The sequence below is a fragment of the Miniopterus schreibersii genome (genome assembly GCF_964146895.1).
Source record: "Miniopterus schreibersii genome assembly, chromosome: 3".
Taxonomy (NCBI): Eukaryota; Metazoa; Chordata; class Mammalia; order Chiroptera; family Miniopteridae; genus Miniopterus; species Miniopterus schreibersii.
Genome location: NC_138103.1, coordinates 81,132,190 through 81,154,273, shown reverse-complemented (window position 1 = coordinate 81,154,273; position 22,084 = coordinate 81,132,190). Strand labels below are relative to the sequence as shown.

Sequence of the window (22,084 nt, the reverse complement as noted above, 5' to 3'; positions counted from 1 at the left end):
TAGTACTTGTATCATCTGTATAACTTTTTAAAAAGAGAATGTTTTATTACTTTGCTCTCTGAGAGGACTGTATAAATTAGTAATCCAAATACATGGCAGAGATGTAAGAACTTTTTTTAAAATTCTCACCCAAAGATATACTTCCATTGATTTCAGAGAAAGAGAAAGAAAGAGGGAGAGAGAGAAACATCAATGTGTTGCCTCCTGCACTCGCCAGACCAGGGATCGAGCCCGTAACCTAGGTATGTGCCCTAACCAGAATCAAACCTGCAACCCTTCTGGGGTACAGGATGATGCTCCTACTCACTGAGCCACCTGGCCAGGGCAATCATCTATATAACATTTTAACGCCCAGTCTATAAGCCTTGTGCATGCCAGGACAACTGTTTCTCTCCTGTACCATGTGGCACAGATCTGGCACTAAGAAGCTTAATTTGTTAACTTTTGTAAAAATGGAAAACCAGTAAGTTGACACTGGCAAATTTCACTGAAGTTTTAGAAGTGCTCAAGTGGCCCAAGTATTTTGATGCTAATTTATGGGGTAAGGGGTCAGATGGCTTTGAATTGTACATATGTGAATAATGCTTTGATTTGTCATACTTCTATAAAGCCTTTGAAATGGCTCAGTGCCCAGAATATCCTTTGGAGTATAGGGGGAAAGAGAGACCATTTATTTCTAGTTTGTTCTGCATCTCATGAAACAAAATGTAGCCCAGCCTTAACAATCCAAGTTTCCCAGAAATGCTGGCTGTGCCCCTGAAGTTGAATGCAAACATTCTAAATTACACTAGATTAAAAATGGTTGCTTTGTCCAGACGGCGTGGCTCAGCTATTGAGCATCGACCTATGATCCAGTAGATCATGGTTCGATTCCCATTCAGGGCACATGCCTGGGTTGCGGGCTCGATCCCCAGTGGGAAGAGTGCAGGAGGCAGCTGATCCATGACTCTCTCATCACTGATGTTTCTATCTCTCTCTCTCTTCCTCTCCCTTAAATCAATAAAGATATATATATTTTTAAAATGGTTGCTTTGGCCTTTACAAAATAGATAATGATAAAGGGAAAGAACATTTATCTTTATATTTATTTCTATATCCCCAATTATTGAAAGACAAAAGCTTTGCTTTCTTTCTTTTTAAGACTGTAAAATGAGAAAAAAATCTGTTTCTTTATAGGAAGTAAGTTGACTTACATTGCCTCATTAAGAAGGTGAGAGAGAAAGACAATCCAGGGATCATAGAGTGATTGGACTTTCACCAATAGGTGGAACTAGGAGGAGTCCACCCCAAAGTGTGAACGTGTGAAATCCAGCTCACCCAGGTTCTCCTGTCTATACCAGGTCTGTCCTGGGAGAGGCAAGTTGGACAGTGACCTATAACCATTAGAGATGTTGGCAGAGAATGGACTTCACGGAAAAGAATGTGAAATCAGAGCCAACGGGTGGGCAAGGTGTGCCCAGAGCAGGTTTTGTCCTTTCAATATACAATGATGTTATCTGTACATTAGAAACCACATCTGGCAACGTTGCCCTTTTCAGTAAAGTTTACTGGGCAGAAGGTTATATTAATATTTTAAGAACCCCGTAACATGAATCAACATGTCCACTCTGAAAATTGAATATTTCTATAGCTAAACACGGCACACGGGATCACTTAGCTTCACAGGTCCCGAGTCCCACCCCGTCCACCACCACTGCGGCATGTTACAGAGCCCTTCTGCTCAGAAATGACCACCTTCTCACCCCCTTGAGTGTAAGCGGGCCAGTGGGAAGGTGCGCCAGGTGGGAGCCCCAGTGGAGAACCGCACGCACTTACTTTGGTAACACGAGAACCTGCACGATGAAGATGCAGAAGAAAATGAGACAGGCACAGGTCACGTAATACTTGAACGCCGGCAGCGCTGTGGCCCGGTACTAAGGGGAGAAGGGGGAAACCACGAACGACAGTTTAGTAAGAGAAGGGCGGACGCCGTCAGCCTGCAGCCTGCGGCCTGATTCTGCCCAGATCATGCACCACACTCATGAACTGTAGACCGTGGCAGAAAGGAGCTAAGGACAATGGCTCTTCATCTCTGGCAATGAGCGCTTCCTCCCTCCGAATGAGTTGTAACTTCCAAAGACCATGACTTCTATAAGTCAAATTGTTCAGGAACCCATTTTTAAAAATTTATCTTTATTGTTGAATGAATTACAGATGTCCCCTTTCCCCCCCATTGACCCTTTTTATCCCGCCCCCCCACCTCCCCACCCCAGGCCTTCACCACACTGTTGTCTGTGTCCATGGGTTATGCATATATGCACATGAGTTCTTTGGTTAGTCTCTCCCTGCCCCACCCCCATCCCCACCTTCCTTCTGAGATTTGTCAGTCTGATCCATGCTTCCATGTCATTGAATCTATTCTGTTCATCAGTTTATTAAGTTCTTTAGATTCCACATATAAGTGAGATCATGTGATGTTTGTCTTTCTCTGCCTGGCTTATTTCACTTAGCATAATATTCTCCAGGTCCAATCATACTGTCCCAAAGGGTACAAGACCCTTCTTCTTTACAGCTGCGTAGTACTCCATGGTGTGAATGTCCCAGAGCCTTTTTATCCACTCATCTACTGATGTGCACTTGGGCTGTTTCGAGATCTTAGTTATTGTAATTCGTGCTGCTATGAACATAGGGGTGCATAAGTTCTTTCTGATAAGTGTTTCAGGAGAAACCCATTTTTTAAGAATTTATCTTTGTTGTTGAAAGTATTACAAATGTCCTTTTTTACTCCTTTGATCCCTTCCACCCTGTACCTCTCCCCCAGGCCTTCACCCCACTATCGTCTGTGTCCATAGGTTATTCATATAAGCATATAAGTTCTTTGATTAATCTCTCCCACCCACTCCCTCACCCCCACCTTCCCTCTGAGATTTGTCAGTCTGTTCCATGCTTCTATGTCTCTGGATCTATTTTGTTCATCAGTTTATTTTGTTCATTAGATTTCACATGTAAGATAATGAACCCATTTAAAGGTAACTGAATCAGTCCAGTAAGGAGAGGGAGCACCTGGCTAGAAAGACAGTGAACTGAGCAAACCGTGTGGGTGCCCTGGTTCCCTTGTGGGTCTGTTGCCTACAGTTATTTGGGAAAAGCAAATAATTTTTCACTTAATATTTTACTCCTGAATATTTCTAAGGAATTGCAACTTTCTCATTTTATTTACTTGTTTTTGTCTTTTATTTTATTATTTATCTTAATGCTACTTAGAGGTAGTGAGTAAATTTACAAGGTAGAGAAGAGCAGCGGGCTTTGTCTAGGTTCACATTCATTCTGTTCACTTGTCTGAGCCTGGCTGATGGACAGTCTTTCCACTTGTCCACACAGCTTTCCATCCCAGCCACGACCATACACTGCCCAGTGTAGCTGCCCACTGGGGACTGCCCCTGCCTGAGTTATACAGGAAAAGAGACAGCCAATGTTGCAGTTGAGACTAGACTGCTCCTCAAAAGAGAGTTTTATAATAAAATTAAAGAAAATAACATTTCTGTGGCAATGCTATTGAAACCTCCTGACAATACTGGCAGGCTGCATTAGCTTTATCCGCACAGACTGGTCCTCAAGTTATGGGAAGTTTGCATTGCTTGGGTTTCAGCGAGTGGGGTTTTTGTGCAGATGCTGCATCTCTGATTGGTGAACTGATGTTTCTCTTCCATGCTGCCTTGTATCCCTCCTGCAGGGCTGAAGAGCAAGCTTAAATCTCAATGCTCTCTAAAACTCGCCTCAGAGTTGGCCTCTGCAAATATGCACACATGGGCAATGTCAACAAAAGCAACATTTTCAAACGACGATCACCCTCTATTGGCTAGAATATTTTTTGGGTGAATTTTGTGACTTGGTAGCCAGGATAATTTACATGTTGATGAAGGAGCCATATTAGGAAAATTGCAGAAACGTGATTGCGTTCTATGCATTCAGATGCATCCTTATATTTTCCCTTTCTCCGGGCCTTGGGCAGAGACGTGAGCTGGAGTATTAATAAATGAGATGGACTTCTATCAGGAAGGGAACACTTCGCCATTTACACAATAAATAACCATTAGTATGTGTTACAGTTATTCAAGGATAAAATGGTCAAAAAACAGTAATAAATTGTATGAAATATCAATTTGGTAAACCATCTGTAGTCAATATGTTGACTTAGAAACAGACAATTTACCTTCTTGACCACTAATAAAAGAAGACAGTTTTTGTAAAACAGCATAATCCAACCCTGATGAATTTTGGAAGAAATTTTGATATTTGATTTTTCCATTCAATATCTGTAAAACAATGAGCTGAATTTCCTTAACAGGATTTTAATATAGTAGCTTTTGTTCAAACTAAGACTGTAACTATATGGTTGGATATAAAAATTGCCTCTAACTTGTTCCACTTCCAGATCAACACAAAACAAAATGCAAATAAAATACAGGTGGCCTAAACAGTAGTCCTTTCTGTAATTACTTAATTCATTTTGGCAAATCCATGTCAAACCTGACATGTAAAAATGAAATGTCTGCTTATTATATGTGCCTGAAACAGCTCTTACTTTATATGAAAGTATTTAGATGCAACAAAACTTAAAAGTTTGGGGTTTCTAATTCTCCCAAACATGTTGAATGTAAATCTCATAATTTTTTTTTTGGTAAAAAATCTGAAATAATTTGTGCAAAGTCACGGTAAAGTTATCAAGAATACTTTGTTTAAGTCACATTCCCTTCCATAAGCTCCCAATCTTATTCGTGTTCCAGACATCATTTACCACAAGGTGTCCTGAGAATGATGAACGGCCCGAGACGAAGCTTGGTTGCAAGAACCATGACAAAACAACATGTGCATGAAAGAATCATAGAAATAGACAGAAAGACTTTGGATATAGTGAGAGGCAGTTTCAATGTCACAAGTAAAAAACCATGAGTATAAATTTCATAAAAAAAAACCACTACAATTTCAGGAAAAAAATGACTGGTTTTAAAGAAAAAGATAACTTACCTCTTTTTCCAGTATTTTATTGTAGAAAAGCAATGAGATTCTCTGAATGTCTTCAGACTTGAGCCACTGCCTAGAAATAAAAAGGGCAGACATCATAAAACTAAACCTCCGAGCAAACATCTGGAACTACTTTTTAAAAATGACCTGGTGCTTCTTTCTTTATTGTAAATCATCCAAAACTGAATATTTTAAAAAATGTACACTGCCAAACAACTGGATATGGACTCGGCAAATATAATATTCCTATTCACACCCTGCCCTCCTTGGAAAAGTTGATATTACCAACCTTCATACCAAATTAAAACTGAAGTTATCCCAATTAAATAACTAGGGGTTCAAGTACGTCATGAAGTGCGTTCCCTGGTGTTTTACCGAACTCTCATGGCAGCGTCATGTCCTGAAGGGTCTGGTTCATAGAGAAGCACCGTTTTTCTGAGCTTATAGCAAGCAACATATCACAGAGCGTCAGACCCACTCAGAGTCCCTTCAAGCTCTGGGTGAGGAGATTTTGCTTCTTTTACACATACTGAAAATACTTCATTGTCATATATTTTTTTCTAAATAAATATTTTCAATTGCAGTTGACATACGATATTATATTAGTTTCAGGTTTGCAACCCAGTGATTAGACATTTATATAACTTATGAAGGGACCCCCCCTGATAATTCTAGTACCCATTTGACACCATACGTAGTTATTAAAATATTATTGACTATACTCCCTGTGCTGCACTTTACATCCCCATGTCTATTTTGTAACTAACAATTTGTGCTTCTTAATCCCTTCACCTTTTTCACTCATCCCCCCCAACCCCCTCTAGTCTGGCAATTGTCAAAATGTTCTCTATCCCATTGAGTCTGTTTCTGTTCTGCTTGTTCATTTATTTTGGTTTTAGAGTCCACATATAAGTGAAATCATTGTCATTTTTTTATTTCTATAAAGTAAAAATAGTACTTGAACACAGTTTTCAAAAAAATTGATTGAAAATACTAATATAAGCAAGTGGTTCAGATCACTAACAAAGCATGCTAAAATAAACACATACATGAATAAATACGTCTCTCAGACGTTAAAAAATAAATAAAAACTATATGGAAGTATGCACTCTTACAAACTGATTGACTCATAGAAATCTGCTTTAAGAAAGTAATGGAAATAGAGAAAGATCTAAGGAGAAAACTTTTCACTAGAATGCTCTATATAATCACAAGCTAAGCAGTGACATCAGACATATGACAAGTAAGCCGGGTGGGCAGTGCCTGATACAGTCACACATCTGGCAATAAAATTAACATGCATTTTCTGAAATAAAGTTAAGTAAGAAAAAAATTGAAATCTGTGCATCAAGAAAAATATCTAGAAATAAATATCAAAAATATATATGATCAACCGGTTTCAGTCATTAACTGATAAATTTATATTTCTATTTTCCTAAATTTCTTAAGTATTTTATAATTAAAATATAATAACCTGAATTATGTAGTATATGCATGTATGTATGTATACTTCTACAAGTGTATATAACCTTATGTCTACATCTACATCTATAAGGTGTCCCCAAAAATGTATACACACACTTTGAATAACTATAAAGGCAGTGTTTATTAAAAAACTTCTCATTTTCAAAATTGAGCTATCAGCTGTTAAAGTGTATACACATTTTTGGGGGACACCCTGTATATATAGGGAGGGAGAACGCATATATATTAAGACATTAGAGATAAAATATTTTTACATAAAATTCCAAAATATGTTATATCTGTTCAAACAAAAATTAATTCACATGAATTTATTAATATAGTACTTTCCAATCCATTGATCATTTGTCTATGGATCTGGACTACTTGAGATATTTTTGAGAAGTAAAGGGCTTTGAGGATCCAGGAGAAAATGCCAGGTGAGCTATTACCCTTTTAACCCAGAAATCAGCCACTTACTGATTTCAGATGAGGGCCCCTAAATGTACACAATGTTTCATGTTAGGGCCCATGACAAGTCATCCCAGATGACCAGCATGTCTGAGGAGGGACATCTCCAGGTCTAAGATAGCCCTGTGCCTGAAATCTCTGGAGAGCTGGGAAGACTCTCACGGCATCAACTGATGGGCCCGAATGTCCCACAAGACTCAGTGACAAACGGTGCACTTTCAACTGCGACACAGAAGTCAGTAATGTATTCCAGAACAACTACCATTAAAAGTGAGAACTATGACAATACTTTCTGATTCAAGGGTATAATCTTTAGGTTCAGAGAAAAAAACATTTTTGGTCTTTCTTACTGCACTAGCTGCAGAAATATGTAATTGTCCTCTTTTATGAGACTAGTTGGAGGAATCAAAGGTTGGTTAATATATAAAAAGGACAGAAAATAAAATTTAAGATAAATTTTAACTATACCCATTTTTAGAACTGTGTACTTATCAAACTATGAATCATGTATATAGGTAACTTGTTAAAATGAGGGGTTTTTTTTTCTATATTGAGAAAGAAAAATCTAATTTAAAAATGCTCCTGGATAATATAAGCTTGGAAATAAAATAAGAGTGAAATTTACAAAGTGGAAATAAACCCAGATCCTCATTAAGTTGCAGGGCCCATATTTCCAGTCCAGGTTTCAGTTACCTACCTGTCTGTGTCCTGCAGGTAGATGGGAAGTGCTCAAGGCCAGATTTCTCTTTCCATGTGTCCCTAGCACCTAACACTGAGTCTTGTAAGCCACAAACACTGGACTGACACTTGGGGAAATGACTTAATTTAAGCCACATGTTGCCTTCAGAGCACACAAAATGTCTCTAGGCAGGTGTTAATTCAATGTGCCAGTATATCTGAATTGGAACTGTAGCTGAACCAAGATACTTCATCTCCACTGATTTCAGAGAGAGAAAGGAAGAGGGAGAGAGAGAGATGGAAACATCAATGATGAGAGAGTCATTGATAAGCTGCCTCCTGCACACCCCCAACCGGGGATTGAGCCTGCAACCCGGGCATGTGCCCCAACCAGGAATTGAACCGGGATCTCCTGGATCCTAGGTCGATGCTCAACCACTGAGCCACACCCGGCCGGGCCGAACCAAGATACTTTATTATGTATTTATGCAGTTACAAACAAATATACACACACATCACATAGACACATATATATAGTCATGTAATTCTTTCATAAGCCCTATAAATATTTTAAAAGAAATACTTAAAATGAACAACCTAGAAGAGGCACACATTTTACAAAGATGTGCAACTTAATTTTGGAGGTGAAAATGATTTACATATTTCAAGGGTCAACTTTCATGGTAAAAATTAAATAGTCAGGTTTCCATAAGGATGGAAACTTTTCCATGGAGGCTTTTCATCTGGCCTACTGATGTTTACACCGCAATTTAATTCAACAAACATTTATTGAATGCACATGCGCCTAATGTGGTTTCAAAGGCTGATGAATGCAATCATTCTGTGCAGGCCATGAATGCCACTACCTTCTTTAAGGTTTTTCTATGCATTTCTTGGATCATTTAAAACTACAGAAGCAATTCATACACTGAATAGACACGCACAGAATTCATAGACTTCTTAGACTGAATACTATTTTGCTTCCCATCCCTAAAAATCTGGTCTTCTCATTGCCCTCATGAATTCTGATTCTAAAGCCTTACCCTTTTCCACAATCTAGAACACATGCATCTCCAAGTTCTCTGATTTTGCAAGGGGATAAATGCATTCTGAATGAATAGTGTTACTTAACACAACGTAATGTTTCTGCCCTGTGGAATTCCTATTGATCTTTTGTATTACCTCCTGAGCACATTTTGCTGTGATTTTTCTCTCCATGTTTACATCTCATTCTGTTTATTAGTAATTTACTTGGAGAGTACTTAGTAGGCAAGAAATAAGAATCTTTTCAAATAATAGGGTTTGAAATAAGAAATGAATGATAATTTCATATTAAGAAGTACTCACTTTTGTGCATTAATTCCATCGATGGCTTGAATCATCCTTTCATTCAATTCCTCTTCAAATCTTTTCTTTTGTGACTTGGTTCTACACGTAAAAGGAAATGTAATGAGTAAGAATCTTATTACTAAACCAAATATTAATCCAATTTTTCTATGATGCCAAAACCTCTGTTTGATTCTGTTAATCAAGTGAGAAAAAAAAGAATCTATGGCAAGCCTTTTCTTTATTAACAGCAGCCACTCTGTGGATCGACAGAATTGACTAGAGTCTTTGGTGCAGTAAAATGGCCTTACTTCATTTAGAGTGAAATTTTTCTAGGTAATCAAAAGCAACACTGAAGGATAGGTACTTGGTGTTTGAGATGAAAGAACTTTTTGTCCTAAGGGACACATTAGTCCTTGACTGGTTGCCTTTATAAACTTTAGTTTATGGCAGAACACACTGGCTTTGGAAATTCCCCTGCAAAAATTTGGTTTAGTTGACAAAGTAGTTATTCCTTGTTCATGTTTTCATTGGTCTGTTTTCAAGAATTTGAAAACTACAGTCCTTTTTAGGCATATCAAAGCTTAACTGTATGTATCTGAATGTTCCTCAGTGTTTAAAAGCACTATTCACAGAAAACCCCACTTATATTTGCAGACCACTCACTTGGCTTAGAAGCAAACAATCTTCAGCTGTAATATGCTTTGTAAATAAATTATGCCCAAATAATAATGAGTTCCACAAGGTTAATTTGACAATTAGCATGAGAAAACCCAAATAAAAACTGTTTTTAAAAGTGAAACACCTGCAAAGAGTGAAAGCACAGGTTGGCCCTCACCAAACTGTCCTGAACCAGCCTGTGCCTGAGTCTAGGTCTTGGCAGGTCATGGAGTCCAATGTGCAGTGAGCACGTGGCCCTCTGTGTTCTGGTTGGTTAAATTACCAATTGAATAGACCTTCTATTCTGGCATAAATATCACACTTTTCTGAGATCAGAACCGCCTCTAGATATAGACAAGAAGAGCATTGCATATGCTATGTCACTGTTATCTGTAATTCATCTCATGGGATCATCATTAATAAGATAAGGGGCATTGCAATTCTATCAGCATCTGTGTGGCTTTATGCCTTCAAGTCCTGTCTTCTTTAAACAGGCCAAGGGCAGTCTTGGTTCAAAAACAGAATGATATTTAGTGATCCAGATGCAGGTACAGAGCCTATTGGATTAAGAGGTGTTGACATGTCAAATTCCAAGTGGTTTGAAGAAGGCAAACTATTTTTTTAAAAATTCTTCTTAAAAAACAAACAAACCAGGAACTTTAGCAATCATCTAGCCTGGTTCATTCTCATTTACAGGGAAGATCTGCCTTCATTTTAGATCCTTCATTTTGTTTTTAATCAGCCCTTGACTGGACTTGAGTTTCTTGACTTCATTTGGTGGCTTTCTTTTTCTCAAAATCCCTCCAAGTGTAAGAAAGAAGAGTCATAGGTACCTTGAGCTCACAAATAAAATCCTTCAGTGTCATGCCTGGGGCTAACCATGGCATTGCCTTTGTGAATCTGCTGTGGGATTAGCTTGGACAATGCTGTCCAGTGCTCAATGCAGTGAACATGGCACATGAAGTAGCCAATAAATGCATATGATTTTACACCTTTGTGTTCACTAATTATCTGGGTGACAACTATGAACCTGTAGACAATTTTCTTGTCTCTGTAATCTTGTGACTCCTGCTATCGAAATGATAGATACCCCTGAGTTTGATAATCTACCCACCAGGAGTTCTTACCTTGCCAACCAGGGCTTTGCTCCTCAGACTTTCAGCATTTCTGACCTTCCCCTCTTTGTTCCTGCCTCTGGGCCTCACCATTGGCCTCCCCATTGCTCGATGGCCCCAACCCCTCTTTCTTTCCAATTTCTCTCCATTGTTTATCCCTAGCTCCTTCCCTAACCTGTCCCACCCCCACACCTGGGCTTTTATATCTAAGGAAACATGGAAGATGTTGTGTGTTAGCTCAGGTGATGCTTCAATAGCATGTGGAGGGTGACAGGGGGCCAGGAGACATTTGTGAAAATTTTTTTCTATTTTGAGAGGGTGAGCAGCTCTTCTTTTTATTATAGAAAGGCTAGCCTTATCTTACTTTTATCTCCGATTCAACGCAAGAAATGTAATTTTAAGGAACATACTCATTTTTAAAAAAATCAGTTTTTTACTACATATTAATATTAGGAAGAATCACTTTAAGAAAATAATTTCAAGTTCTACAGTGATTACCAGGTGGTGTTTTCTTTTTCCCTCTCTTAATTCTAATAACTCGACACTAATAATCCTATTTTTAGAAGCTTGAGAGCAATTTTATGGGGCTTTTCACAAGTAGCTGCTCTTTTAGAAGAAGCCTTCAAAATTACTATAATTTTGATAATTACTTTCAGAAATAAATAAAAAATAAACCTTTAAAATTAGAAAATGGAACATATACCATACCTTAAGGTGCGATTTTGAAAATTATGCTGACCCATTGGTACATCCTATTAAAAATAAAAGGTTATTAGTTGCCAAAAACATACTTTGAAAATAGTGTTGCAATGATAACTATGTAAAATGTACTTTTTCTTTTATCATGAGAAGTATCAGTTAGGTACTTTATAATTATCCATATGGAGCAAAAGAGCTTAACTATAAATGTAAAACAAGATTGCAAACTCAGTTTATATTTAGAATGTTAGTGTCATCTATAAACTCTGGGTGTCAGAAGTATCAGAATGGTTGTCTGGATTTTTAACATTTACATCCTGATTTTCAAAGATATGGTTTCAAACAATGGCCTACAGAAAATAGTTGTTAGAGTTATTGTAGACAGCTTACAATCATGTGAAATTGTAGTTTGGCATCAGGCAAATATTTAAAAATGCTTTAAAACACAAACATAACCACAAAAATCTACAGTCAATCCTTATCATTAAACTGAGTTATTAAGAAATGGTACCACTGGTTAAGAATGTGTATCAGGGGAACCACTTCGTAAAGTACATGATTGTCTAACCACTATGCTGTACACCTGAAACTAATTTAGAATAATACTGAGTGTAAACTATAATTGAAAAATAAAGATTTCTCTTGAGGCATGACTTTAAGTAAAAAGAAAAAAAAAAAAGAGAAATTGTGAATCATTGATCACAAAGAAGAAATCATCAACATGAATGCTGGTAGTTCCAGAAAACAGAATGAGAGGAAGACACTGGTTACGGTTTATCAGTGGGACACCCACTGCCAAATGCTCAAAACTAGACTTTAAAAAAACACAAGATTCACTTTTGTACATTTATATTGGAAACTAAAATAACAGTTGGAGCAAAATGGCTCCAAAGAAATTTTTCTTTGCTGCTTAACCTCCAAGGTTAGGTCAAGAAATGTATTAAGGGAATACATTTACCTACGGAAAGGGAAAGCATTTAAAAAAGATAACTGAACTCCAAGTTTTTTACATAAAGTAAAATAATGTATTATTCACCCGCTCTACCAATGTTGAATCAAGAGTGAGTGGAGCTCTGCATAGGGCACTGGATAAAAGAAGTAACTTCTGGCAATAATAACTGTTCAACCCTGGAATGTATTAATAAGAATGGTGATGGGATCTTTCCGAAAGTGAGTGAGGGGCACAGCTAAGTAACAGTCACATGGGCTTCATGGGTTAAACAAAGCTTTGGAATTTTCTTAAGATATCCTATTTTGCTGCTAAGGCAGTCCCCTGGGTTCTGTATCTGGAACAAACACAGTTAAGAAAACTGTGTTTGTTCCAGAGCTCCTCTGATGTCATAAACAACCTCCGGAAGCTCAAAGCACTAGACCCTGCAACTCTTCCTTGAAGGAGGCATCTTCGCTAACATAACAGATTAGAGTCTGGCTAAATCTTCCCTGTGGTCCCATGCTGAGATAATCAGGGAGCCAGGTACTGCTAAGTCCTGGGACAATAAAGACTGATGAGAAATAAACAACCAGCACAACATCAATAGCACACCTGGAAAATAACTTTTTCACAGGCATACATAAGAAACAGCACAGAAAACCATGTTCTAATATTTCTATATATGGTTCTTATTTCTTGAAAACCAACCAACCAACCAACCAACCAACCAGTTGCTGGTGAACAACAAATCTCAAAGAGAAATATGGTTATTAGCCATTAACATTAATAATGAATGTAGCATTGAGGCAAAATCATCCACATTATTATTTTTCATAAGTGTGATAAAAGCATTGACTTTCACGGACAACTAGCACCCTAGGATGCTTTTCCTCTAACAGCTTTAAATGCTAAAAGGCCCCAGATGCCCTAGGGCCTCCTCCTTTGATCTTTTCTTGATAATTCCATCAGCTCCATGGCTTCAAATATCATCTAAAGCCTGACCCCTCTCACATTCAGCTTGGGCCTCTTCTAGACTTGCACATGCAACTGCCAACTTCCTAGCAGCACTTAGATTCTAAAAGGCATATTGATTTGAAGATGTCCATTAGCAAAGTCTTGATTTTCCCATTCTAGATCTCCCCATTTTTCCCTAGTATTTGTCATCAAAGTTAATGGCCCCATCATTCTTCCAGGGGGGCAGCTAAAAGAAGTGAGAATTCATCTTTGATCCTTGTTTGCACACATTCCCACTCCATCGCAGAGTCTTATTGGACCCTGAATTTGCTTCTCACTGTCTCTACTACTAAAATCGTAGCATAAGTGGGCATCACTCTCACTTGGTCCCCTGCACTCTTGCTTCGTTATTGCAAAGCACATCACACCGGGCCCTTCCCTCGATTAAGATCCTCTGGTGACTTCCCATTATACACAGAGTGAATTAAACACAATTACCTTAGTGCATCTCAGCCTGATGGCTTTCGTTTGCTCATAGTTGATGAAACTACAGCCACACCAGCATCCTCTCTGACTCCCGAAGACATCACATTCATTTCCATCTTAGAACCACTGAACTTGTTCTGCCACCTCCTTTCCCAATTTCCCCCTCTCCTCCTCGGAGATCTCCCCAGCTCTCCTACCCACAGTAATCACACCATTCACTCTCATGAACATCACTGCATTTTATCTTTATCGTGGTCCTTCAGCAGCACCTAAAATGATCATGTTCCTTTGTTTCCCATTTATGTTCTCTCTCCCCCAATAGAATGTACAGCCCTCTAGGACTTGTCCTGGTGGTCTCCCTGTTGATGGTCTGATAGATCATGGTCTTCTGTCAAGCTACATTATTTTTTGTTGAACAAAGAACAAGGGAAGGTGAGAGAACTGAACTATAACTAAGTCAAACGAGAATGCTGAGCCCTACATGTTGGGCTTGGGTGTCATCATGGCATGCTGGGAGGTGTGGGACACAGGAAGACTAGAAATGTCCACTTTTACCTGACAACTTAGTATGTTTCTTCTCAGGAACTAATGAGAATTGTGTAACAGTCCATTCTCTTTTTTTCACCTCAATTCCATTGCTAATACAGTTAATTTTACTCAGAGACTGTGTTAAAATCTAATGATACCATTGGGATTATTCTAAGGGCTTAACTGTATTTATTTTTCTCTCCTCCTATGGGTCTTTCTATTTTCTATCTGCATTGCAGCCATCTTACTGAAATGCCCCTGTGGTAAGGAGCTTTGGGAGTTTTTTCTCTGACGGAAGTTGGAGTGATATAAACAAGGAACTACAACAACAGAATGTACATTGCTGCTGACACAGCCTGAACATCTGGGCGATGAAGAGACAGTCTTAACAATGGTACTCAAACTCCAAGGACATCATGCGTTGTTCTTTTCTTAAGATGCTCAGGCTTTCGACTTAATGATTGCAAAAACAAAACACAAAAACAAACCTGGATTTTAAAAAAGTTCAACTGTATTCAGTTGCTACTGTCAGTTGTAAATAACACAGTCTTGGGTTGCAAAAGTATAGTGCAAAATACCTCTAGGTTAAAACCTAGCAATGCGGGTTTGGCACTCATTCATATCCTAAGAGCTGTTTCTAAGGGGCCTCTCCGAGAAGTCGGGGATGGTAAGCTTGGTAAGCATGCTTCATTACAGATAAAAGTGATTTTGGCAGGCGATGCCTTTTGGGTTGGGGAACAAGCCTTCATTCAGCGCAAAGATGCTTTGGAAAGGGGCGGACATACCGTGGTGCTGATCTTGCCGTTCTCTGTGGTCATGCTGTCTCTGTGGTGCAGGTGTGCAAAGGGCTTGGCCGCCCCCCAGGACTCCAGGTACCGGGTCATGCGCACGGAGGCCCTCATCTTGGCTCCATCGAGGGTGTGACGAGGTCTGAAGAGGTGCTGGGGGCTCCGTCTTTCTCCCTTGGCGTGAGAAACGAAGCATTACGCCTGGCGGGCCAAAGGCGCACACCTCCTCCTTCCTGCTCCCCCCTTCAAGCAGTTTCCCTTGGCTACGCGGTTCCTTTCCGTCACTCCCTTCACCTCTGCGGCTCCTGCCCTGCGCCTTCAGCACTACTGGCAGCGCTACAAGCTGCTGGAGCTGAGGGTTTGTTTTTCCAGACAGCAAAAGTTACCTCTGACTTAAACTTAGGAAAAATAACCACTTTAATAAGCATTTTTATAAAGCAAATTCTTAAACAGATAGGTGACCTGTTTCATCTTTCTCTTGATGGGTTAGTTTCCCTAAAGTGAAGGGAACAGAGGTGAGAGCTGTTTCTAATGCAAAACGGCCTTACCTGTCCACACACAGGTATTCTCTGCCTGAAAGTAACCCTTCTTGTACTAATTCCTTTTGCCTTTTCCCCATGGCACCCCCTAGCACCCCACAGTTTTTCCTGCTTGTCACACATCCATCTATAGATCAACTGTCAAGTGGACTAAAATGTGCCTCCAAAGGTGAACCTGGGGTTCGAGGGAGGCTGCCATGAGTCGCACCCACACGCTTGGTCCTGCTGATTTTGTGATACTGGTGTTGACAGTCTGGGAGTGTTTCTTATTCATAGCTGCACCATTTAACAGCTGTGTGATTTACAGCAAGTTACACACCCCTCAGAATTTGGGAGTTTCAATCTTTAAATAGCAACAATACTCACTGGGTAGGAGTTTGAGAAATGCTGAAAGATGAGAGCCCTGAGGCCCTCATTCTGGCTGACATGTGGGGTGAAGAGAGGAGGAGTCAGGTCCCAGCCTTCTGGATGGGAGGGACGGTCTTGCAGGTAACAGAGGGTGCCATTGCACGGAAGTTAAACATGTCAGCACACACATGTCCTCACACTAATGTATATGCGATACTTAGCTGTTAGTGTTTTAGAAAGTCCCTCTTTTCCCTTTTCTTATATGTCCATCCTATTTAATCTCATTAGATTTTTATCATCTGAAGTCTAAGCAAAATATTTCTCTTTAATTTCCCAACTGCCAGGAGGGGCCCAGAAGCATCCTGAATTAACATTGACTAACATATACAACCTTGTCATAGAGAGCAATTATTTCAATTGTTTCTTTAATAAATACATTTAAATTCATTATTGAAAATACGTTCCATAATTAAAATGCCATATGCATTTAAAGTAATTTTGTTATTTTTATTTATTTATTTTAAAATTTATCTTTATTGTTAAAAGAATTATAGACATTCACCCCTTTTCCCCATTGACCCCTTCCACCCCACCCCCACCCCTGTCCCAGGCCTTTACCACACGATTGTCTGTGTCCAGGGGTTATGCATATATGCATACAAGTTCTTTGGTTAATCTCCCCCGACTTCCCTCTGAGATCCCTCAGCCTGTTCCATGCTTCTATGTCACTGTATCCATTTTGTTCAGTTTATTTTGTTCCTTAGATTCCACATATAAATGAGGTCATGTGATACCCCTCTTTCTCTGCCTGGCTTATTTCACTTAGCATAATTTTAGAGGCAAAGACTTACACTGATTCTTAACTAAAAACCCTTACCCATACAGTAATTTGCCCCTCTGCCTTTTAATCACAGAAGTCATAGGCCAATTACAGCATCGACTCCTTACAACACTGACCTTGGGGTTGATTACAAAGTAGGTTTTCACCAGGTGCTGCTTTAAATATGGGTCCCTGATTTCACCGTCTCCTTCCTCCACTTTGTATGCTCCATTCAGGTGCTCCAGGGTCACAGAGGAAATGTGGACGCGTCTGAAATTCATTTTAAACCACAGTCAAGATATATAAAGGCATCTATGCAGGAAGATCTTCTGTTTATTTGTGATTTCAAAAATAATCCCCCCACCCCCAATGAAGGAAGGGCTGTATGTTTTTGTATGTTCTTGGTCAAATGGACTGTGATTAAGGCTGGTGGTCCAGTAACCAGTGCTTTAGAAAGATGCTTCTAGAGGTCAGGAGCTACTCCTATATGGAAGTCTCTGCACACACAGAAAGCTGGCTTGTGGGTGTGGTGAATAACAGGAAATGAAGCTTGCTCATAAAGAATTTTTGTGTATGAGGATATTTTTTGAAACATATGCCAGAGGTATTTTAGAAAGTGTGCTGATTTGTATAAAAGTATGGGTTTTCTTCCTCAACATTGGCTCTTATGCATCTCCAAATTGTAGCACTTGCATTGAAATTCTCTTTTCTGAAATAGGCTCTAATCAGACATGGGTACCACAGTTTTCTTGTTTTGGCAGTACTGGTTTCAGAGGCCACCACTAATGGAGAAATGCCATATCTGCACCACAGTATAAAACAACTTTGGCTTATGTCCCTATTCATAAATTTGCAAATAAGTAAAAGTCTGTAATTTAGAGTCTGATAGCCATAGTCTTTAACCATGGGTCACAGGGGTGGTGGAATTGGGACCTGACAGGTCATGTTTATCTGATTAATGTAAGAGGCTGTAGGGCATGAATAACATAGAAATCATCATCCAGTGCTGAGCAGTCAGTTATTAACTGCTGACCTATCATCTCTAACCATGTAGCCAACTCGAAGAGAGAGATCCAAGGTCGGGCCTTACCCTGGGACCCCTCCAGCTTCCATGTGATTGGCCAAGGTAACGTCATGTGACCACACATCATATTGCCACTTCTGCAGGCCAATCACGCCACAGAGGACATTCCCGGAGTGCACTCCCACGCGCATGTTGATATCAACTCCAGTAGCATCCCTCACTTTCCTAAAGAGAAAGAAACGTACATCACCATCCAGAAACAGCCTCTCCTTTCTTGAACTCTTCGCCAGTTTTCAGGGCATTTCATTATTCAGAATTTCTCAGACTGTTCGAAATATTATCACACATCCTCCTGTAGCAGAAGATTACTGCCTTGAGCCAAGAAAATGATTTTTCTTTCCGGTTACTCCCCTTTACCCTCTTCTACCTCCCCCCACCCCACGTTCCCTCTGGTAATCACCACACTGTTGTCTGTGTCTGTGAGCTTTTTTAAAACCCTTCATCTTTGTCACCCAGCCCCCGAAACCCCTTCCCTTCTAACAGTTGTTAAAAATACCTTAGGACACTGTCTCCAACTCATTAACAGAGACAAATGAAAACTTCGTTTAAGGGAAAACAACAATGCTTGGCAATGCTTAATTATTTCTGCCAGCTAAGTACATTTATCAGTTAAAATACTATTGTAGCCCAGCTGGGAGTGGCTCAGTGGTTGAGCATTGGCCTATGATCCAGGATATTGCGGTTCGATTTCAGGGTAGGACACATGCCCAGGTTGTGGGCTTGATCCCCGATAGGGGGCGTGCAGGAGGCAGCCGATCAATGACTCTCTCATCATTGATGTTTCTAGCTCTCGCTCCCTCTCCCTTCCTCTCTCTGAAATCAATAAAGATATATTTAAAAAAATAAAATAAAATAATAGAATACTGTTGTAAAAGAAGAATACAGGAAAGTGTCCCTCGTTACTTGGAGAGAATCACCCCCAGAGGCTATGTGAAGGGAAACAGCGATGCCGGTCGCAACACGGCAAGGGGAAGGGTTACCAGGTATGGCTGTAGTAAATAAAACTTAAATGGCTCAAAGGGACCTAGGCATAGATGTCACACTTAAATGGTAAAATGACATCATTTGAGTACGCTAAAAATGATAAAGAGACAAAGACCTGCAATGTAAAAATTAATGACCTCCTGAAAAAAATAGGAAGTTATTTCTTTCCCTTCCCTTCTCTTCCCTTCTCTGCCCTTCCTCTCTCTCTCTCTTCCTTTTGTGGTTTTCCCCCCAAAAGACAACAACCTATTTGGCACTAAGCAGGTCATCCAAAGCCTTCATTCCTGCCCCCAGGATGAGCCAGAACATCTACATGACATAGGAGAACTGCCCCAACACCAGCCCTCCATGCGCAATGAGTGCTGTGGAGCCCAGGCTCTGCATGGTCCTCGCCTCTGGGCCTTTTCTCTTGGTGGTTCCTCTCTCTGCTCCCCACTCCCTTGAGGCTCCATTCCCTGACAGGACTTGGGTGTCACACGGCCGGTTTGCACTGTTCTTCCATCTGTGGCTTAGGTGTGACCTTGTCCTCACCCAGGAAGGCTCTCTGGTCTCTCCTAGGGTGATGTAGGAACCCCTCCTAGGTCCTCCAACCCCTCCTTAGCACTCCTGTTTGTGTCCACATCTGCTCTCAGAGTGTCAGCCACATGAAGAACAGACCTTGTCCCAAAGGACTGTAGACCCATAAGTGGGTTCAGAGCCTGGGGCAATGTAGACACTCGATACACGGTTATTACTTGACCCAGGTCATTTTGGAAGGATTTACTTTGTTTCTGTCTTTGGCAGATGAATAATTTGTTGTAAAACCCATAACTGTTCTTACGGTTTTCCCTTATTGATAAAGAACAGTTCCAACCACAGGGCATTTCTGTACTAAAACATGGTCAGCAGAGAGCCCAGAGAGCACAAAAAGGGCAGACGAGGCACTCTACATGGTCACTTTGACAGAACTGACTGGTCAATGATTTGACTCTTTAAAACAATCTCCAAGCCCCGTGTGTCTTTTGTAGCAAAATGGGTTAATCGAGGATTCAAATGAATTCACTGACCAAATGTTTTGATGCACACAGACGCAATCTATATGATCTACAGAAAAATGTTGAAGTGATTGTTTAAAGCTTATAACAATAGCAGACTCACTTTTGGGTTTAAGAGGAACCTTAATGGCTTACAATATAAGGGTCCTGAATATCAATTTCTTGATTAAGAACAGCTTACATTCTTATGACAGGAAAAACCTCTCTCTAAGCCTTGGGATCATTCCAAAACTGCAGCTGAAGTGCTTCTGCAGGGGGCCTCAGTGAACAGGGGACGAGGCTCTGAGTAAGTGTGGAGGTCCACACACGGAGGGGAAAACACAGGCAAAACGTTCACGGACCCTGTGTTGCTCATTCCTGTGAAAAAAAATCTGAGATAACCTGGCAAAATTCCAAATGCCAAGTGCACGCTTTCTCCCCACCATCTTAAAAATTAAAATTATTTTATTCATTCTCACCTATGGTTTAATAAATGGGAGTGAAATGCTTGCCCTTGTATGTGAAAGAGAACACAGAATTCCTCATATTTGCTGAAATGCCCTCTTTCCCTGCGCTTTATTGGGGGGGGGTGTAACAAAACAACCTATAAATGATCACTTTATGAGCTGTGTATGAGCCAAATTGGTGATGTATAACATGGAAAGAATGTGGAAGCCAAGATCATGCAGACACATGGCCAGTAAGATTTGAAGCTAAGTTTAGTTATAAGCAAGAGTTCTGGAAAGTTTCCTCAAATCTGCTAATATTACTGAGATTCTGGACACATAAGATGTTATTGATGCAGCTATTATGAATGGATAAACCAAATGTGATATATACAATGAAAAATCATTCCACCATCAAATGAAATGAATTACTGACACATGCCACAGAGTGCATGGACCTGGAAAACATACTATGTGAAATAAGCCACCCTCTGTACAATTCCACTTATATGAAATGAATTTTTGACAAATGCCACAAAGTGCATGAATCTTGAAAATATACTATGTGAAATAATCACACACACATTGTATGATTTCCACTTATATGAAACAAATAGAATAGGCAAAGCCATAGAGACAGAAAGTAGAACAGAGGTTACCAGGGGCTGGGGAGTTATTGCTTAATGGTATAGAGTTATGGGGAATTATTGCCTAACGGGTATGCAGTGTCTGTTTGGGATGATAACAAGCTTTGGAAGTAGATAGTGGTGATGATTGCACACATTTTGAATGTACTTACCACCACTGAATTGTACACAGAAAAATGGTTGAAAGGGCAATATTTATATTATATACATTTTATCACAATAAATATAATGTAACAGTAAAAAGATGATAAACTGATGACATGTCAGTGGGTCAGAACTAAGAATTCTTTCTCCTATAAGCTCTTCGACACCTAGGAATAGTGTAAAAATAACAGAACTGGAAAACAGTTGATTCAAAAGCAGAAGTCAATCTTCAGGAAAAGGGCAAATTGTTTAATCCAATGTTATTGGTCCACGTAATAAGTAACCTGGTCCTTCATAAAATCTTTCCCATATCTACCTAGAAAAGAAATCCAGAGAAAATGCTTTCCCCCAATAGAACCCATTTCACCTCATGTTTGAAACCAACAATGAGGTTGCCCCCAGGGGTGGTTATAAATCAGAGGAAATCTATTAGTTCCACTGATTAGATTCACATACATCTAGACCTGTACTGTTGGGCACAGTTAACTACTTTTGAAGTAAGTACAAAATATTTCTCACGTATCAGAGAAGTCAAATGAGTTCTTTACGGGAAGCAGCTAGTAGGACAGTTGTTTTGCACACAATTTTGTGTGGGCAGTGAGGCCACACTGACTGCGCCCCACCCCATCTCGATTCTTTGTTTACTCTCACTTTATTTCATGTGCCTCCCATTCCGGATCTGCCAGGGGCCGATGGTGACTGCTACTAAGCTAGTGGATCTGGAACACTTAGGTCTCCTGGGCTCGGCCTGGCTGTGGGGGCTTCATTATTCTTCCCTGGACACCACCTTTTAGTCCATTTGAGCACATGGCGAACATGCACACACAAGGGACTAAACACAGTGACAGGCTGACTTGTTGCTTTCTTACGTAAAGCCACATCTATTCTAACCCCGAGACAAGGAAATAGAACATGGACCACTTAATTCATATCCTGTTTAGATAAAAAAATATGTGGA

The 22,084-nt window shown here is 39.8% G+C and overlaps 1 protein-coding gene across 1 annotated transcript in view; it reads right to left on the bottom strand.

Moving 5' to 3' along the window:
• Positions 1 to 22,084, bottom strand: part of ADCY2 (adenylate cyclase 2) — a gene marked incomplete at its 5' end in the record, with an annotated part of 295,855 nt that overhangs the window by 64,031 nt on the left and 209,740 nt on the right. Inside the window, 7 exons of the mRNA XM_081133157.1 lie at positions 1,816 to 1,913; positions 5,008 to 5,077; positions 8,962 to 9,042; positions 11,424 to 11,467; positions 15,099 to 15,275; positions 16,946 to 17,078; positions 17,899 to 18,057. Of these exons, the coding sequence (XP_080989283.1) occupies positions 1,816 to 1,913; positions 5,008 to 5,077; positions 8,962 to 9,042; positions 11,424 to 11,467; positions 15,099 to 15,275; positions 16,946 to 17,078; positions 17,899 to 18,057 (762 nt within the window). The remainder of the gene's footprint in view (positions 1 to 1,815; positions 1,914 to 5,007; positions 5,078 to 8,961; positions 9,043 to 11,423; positions 11,468 to 15,098; positions 15,276 to 16,945; positions 17,079 to 17,898; positions 18,058 to 22,084) is intronic.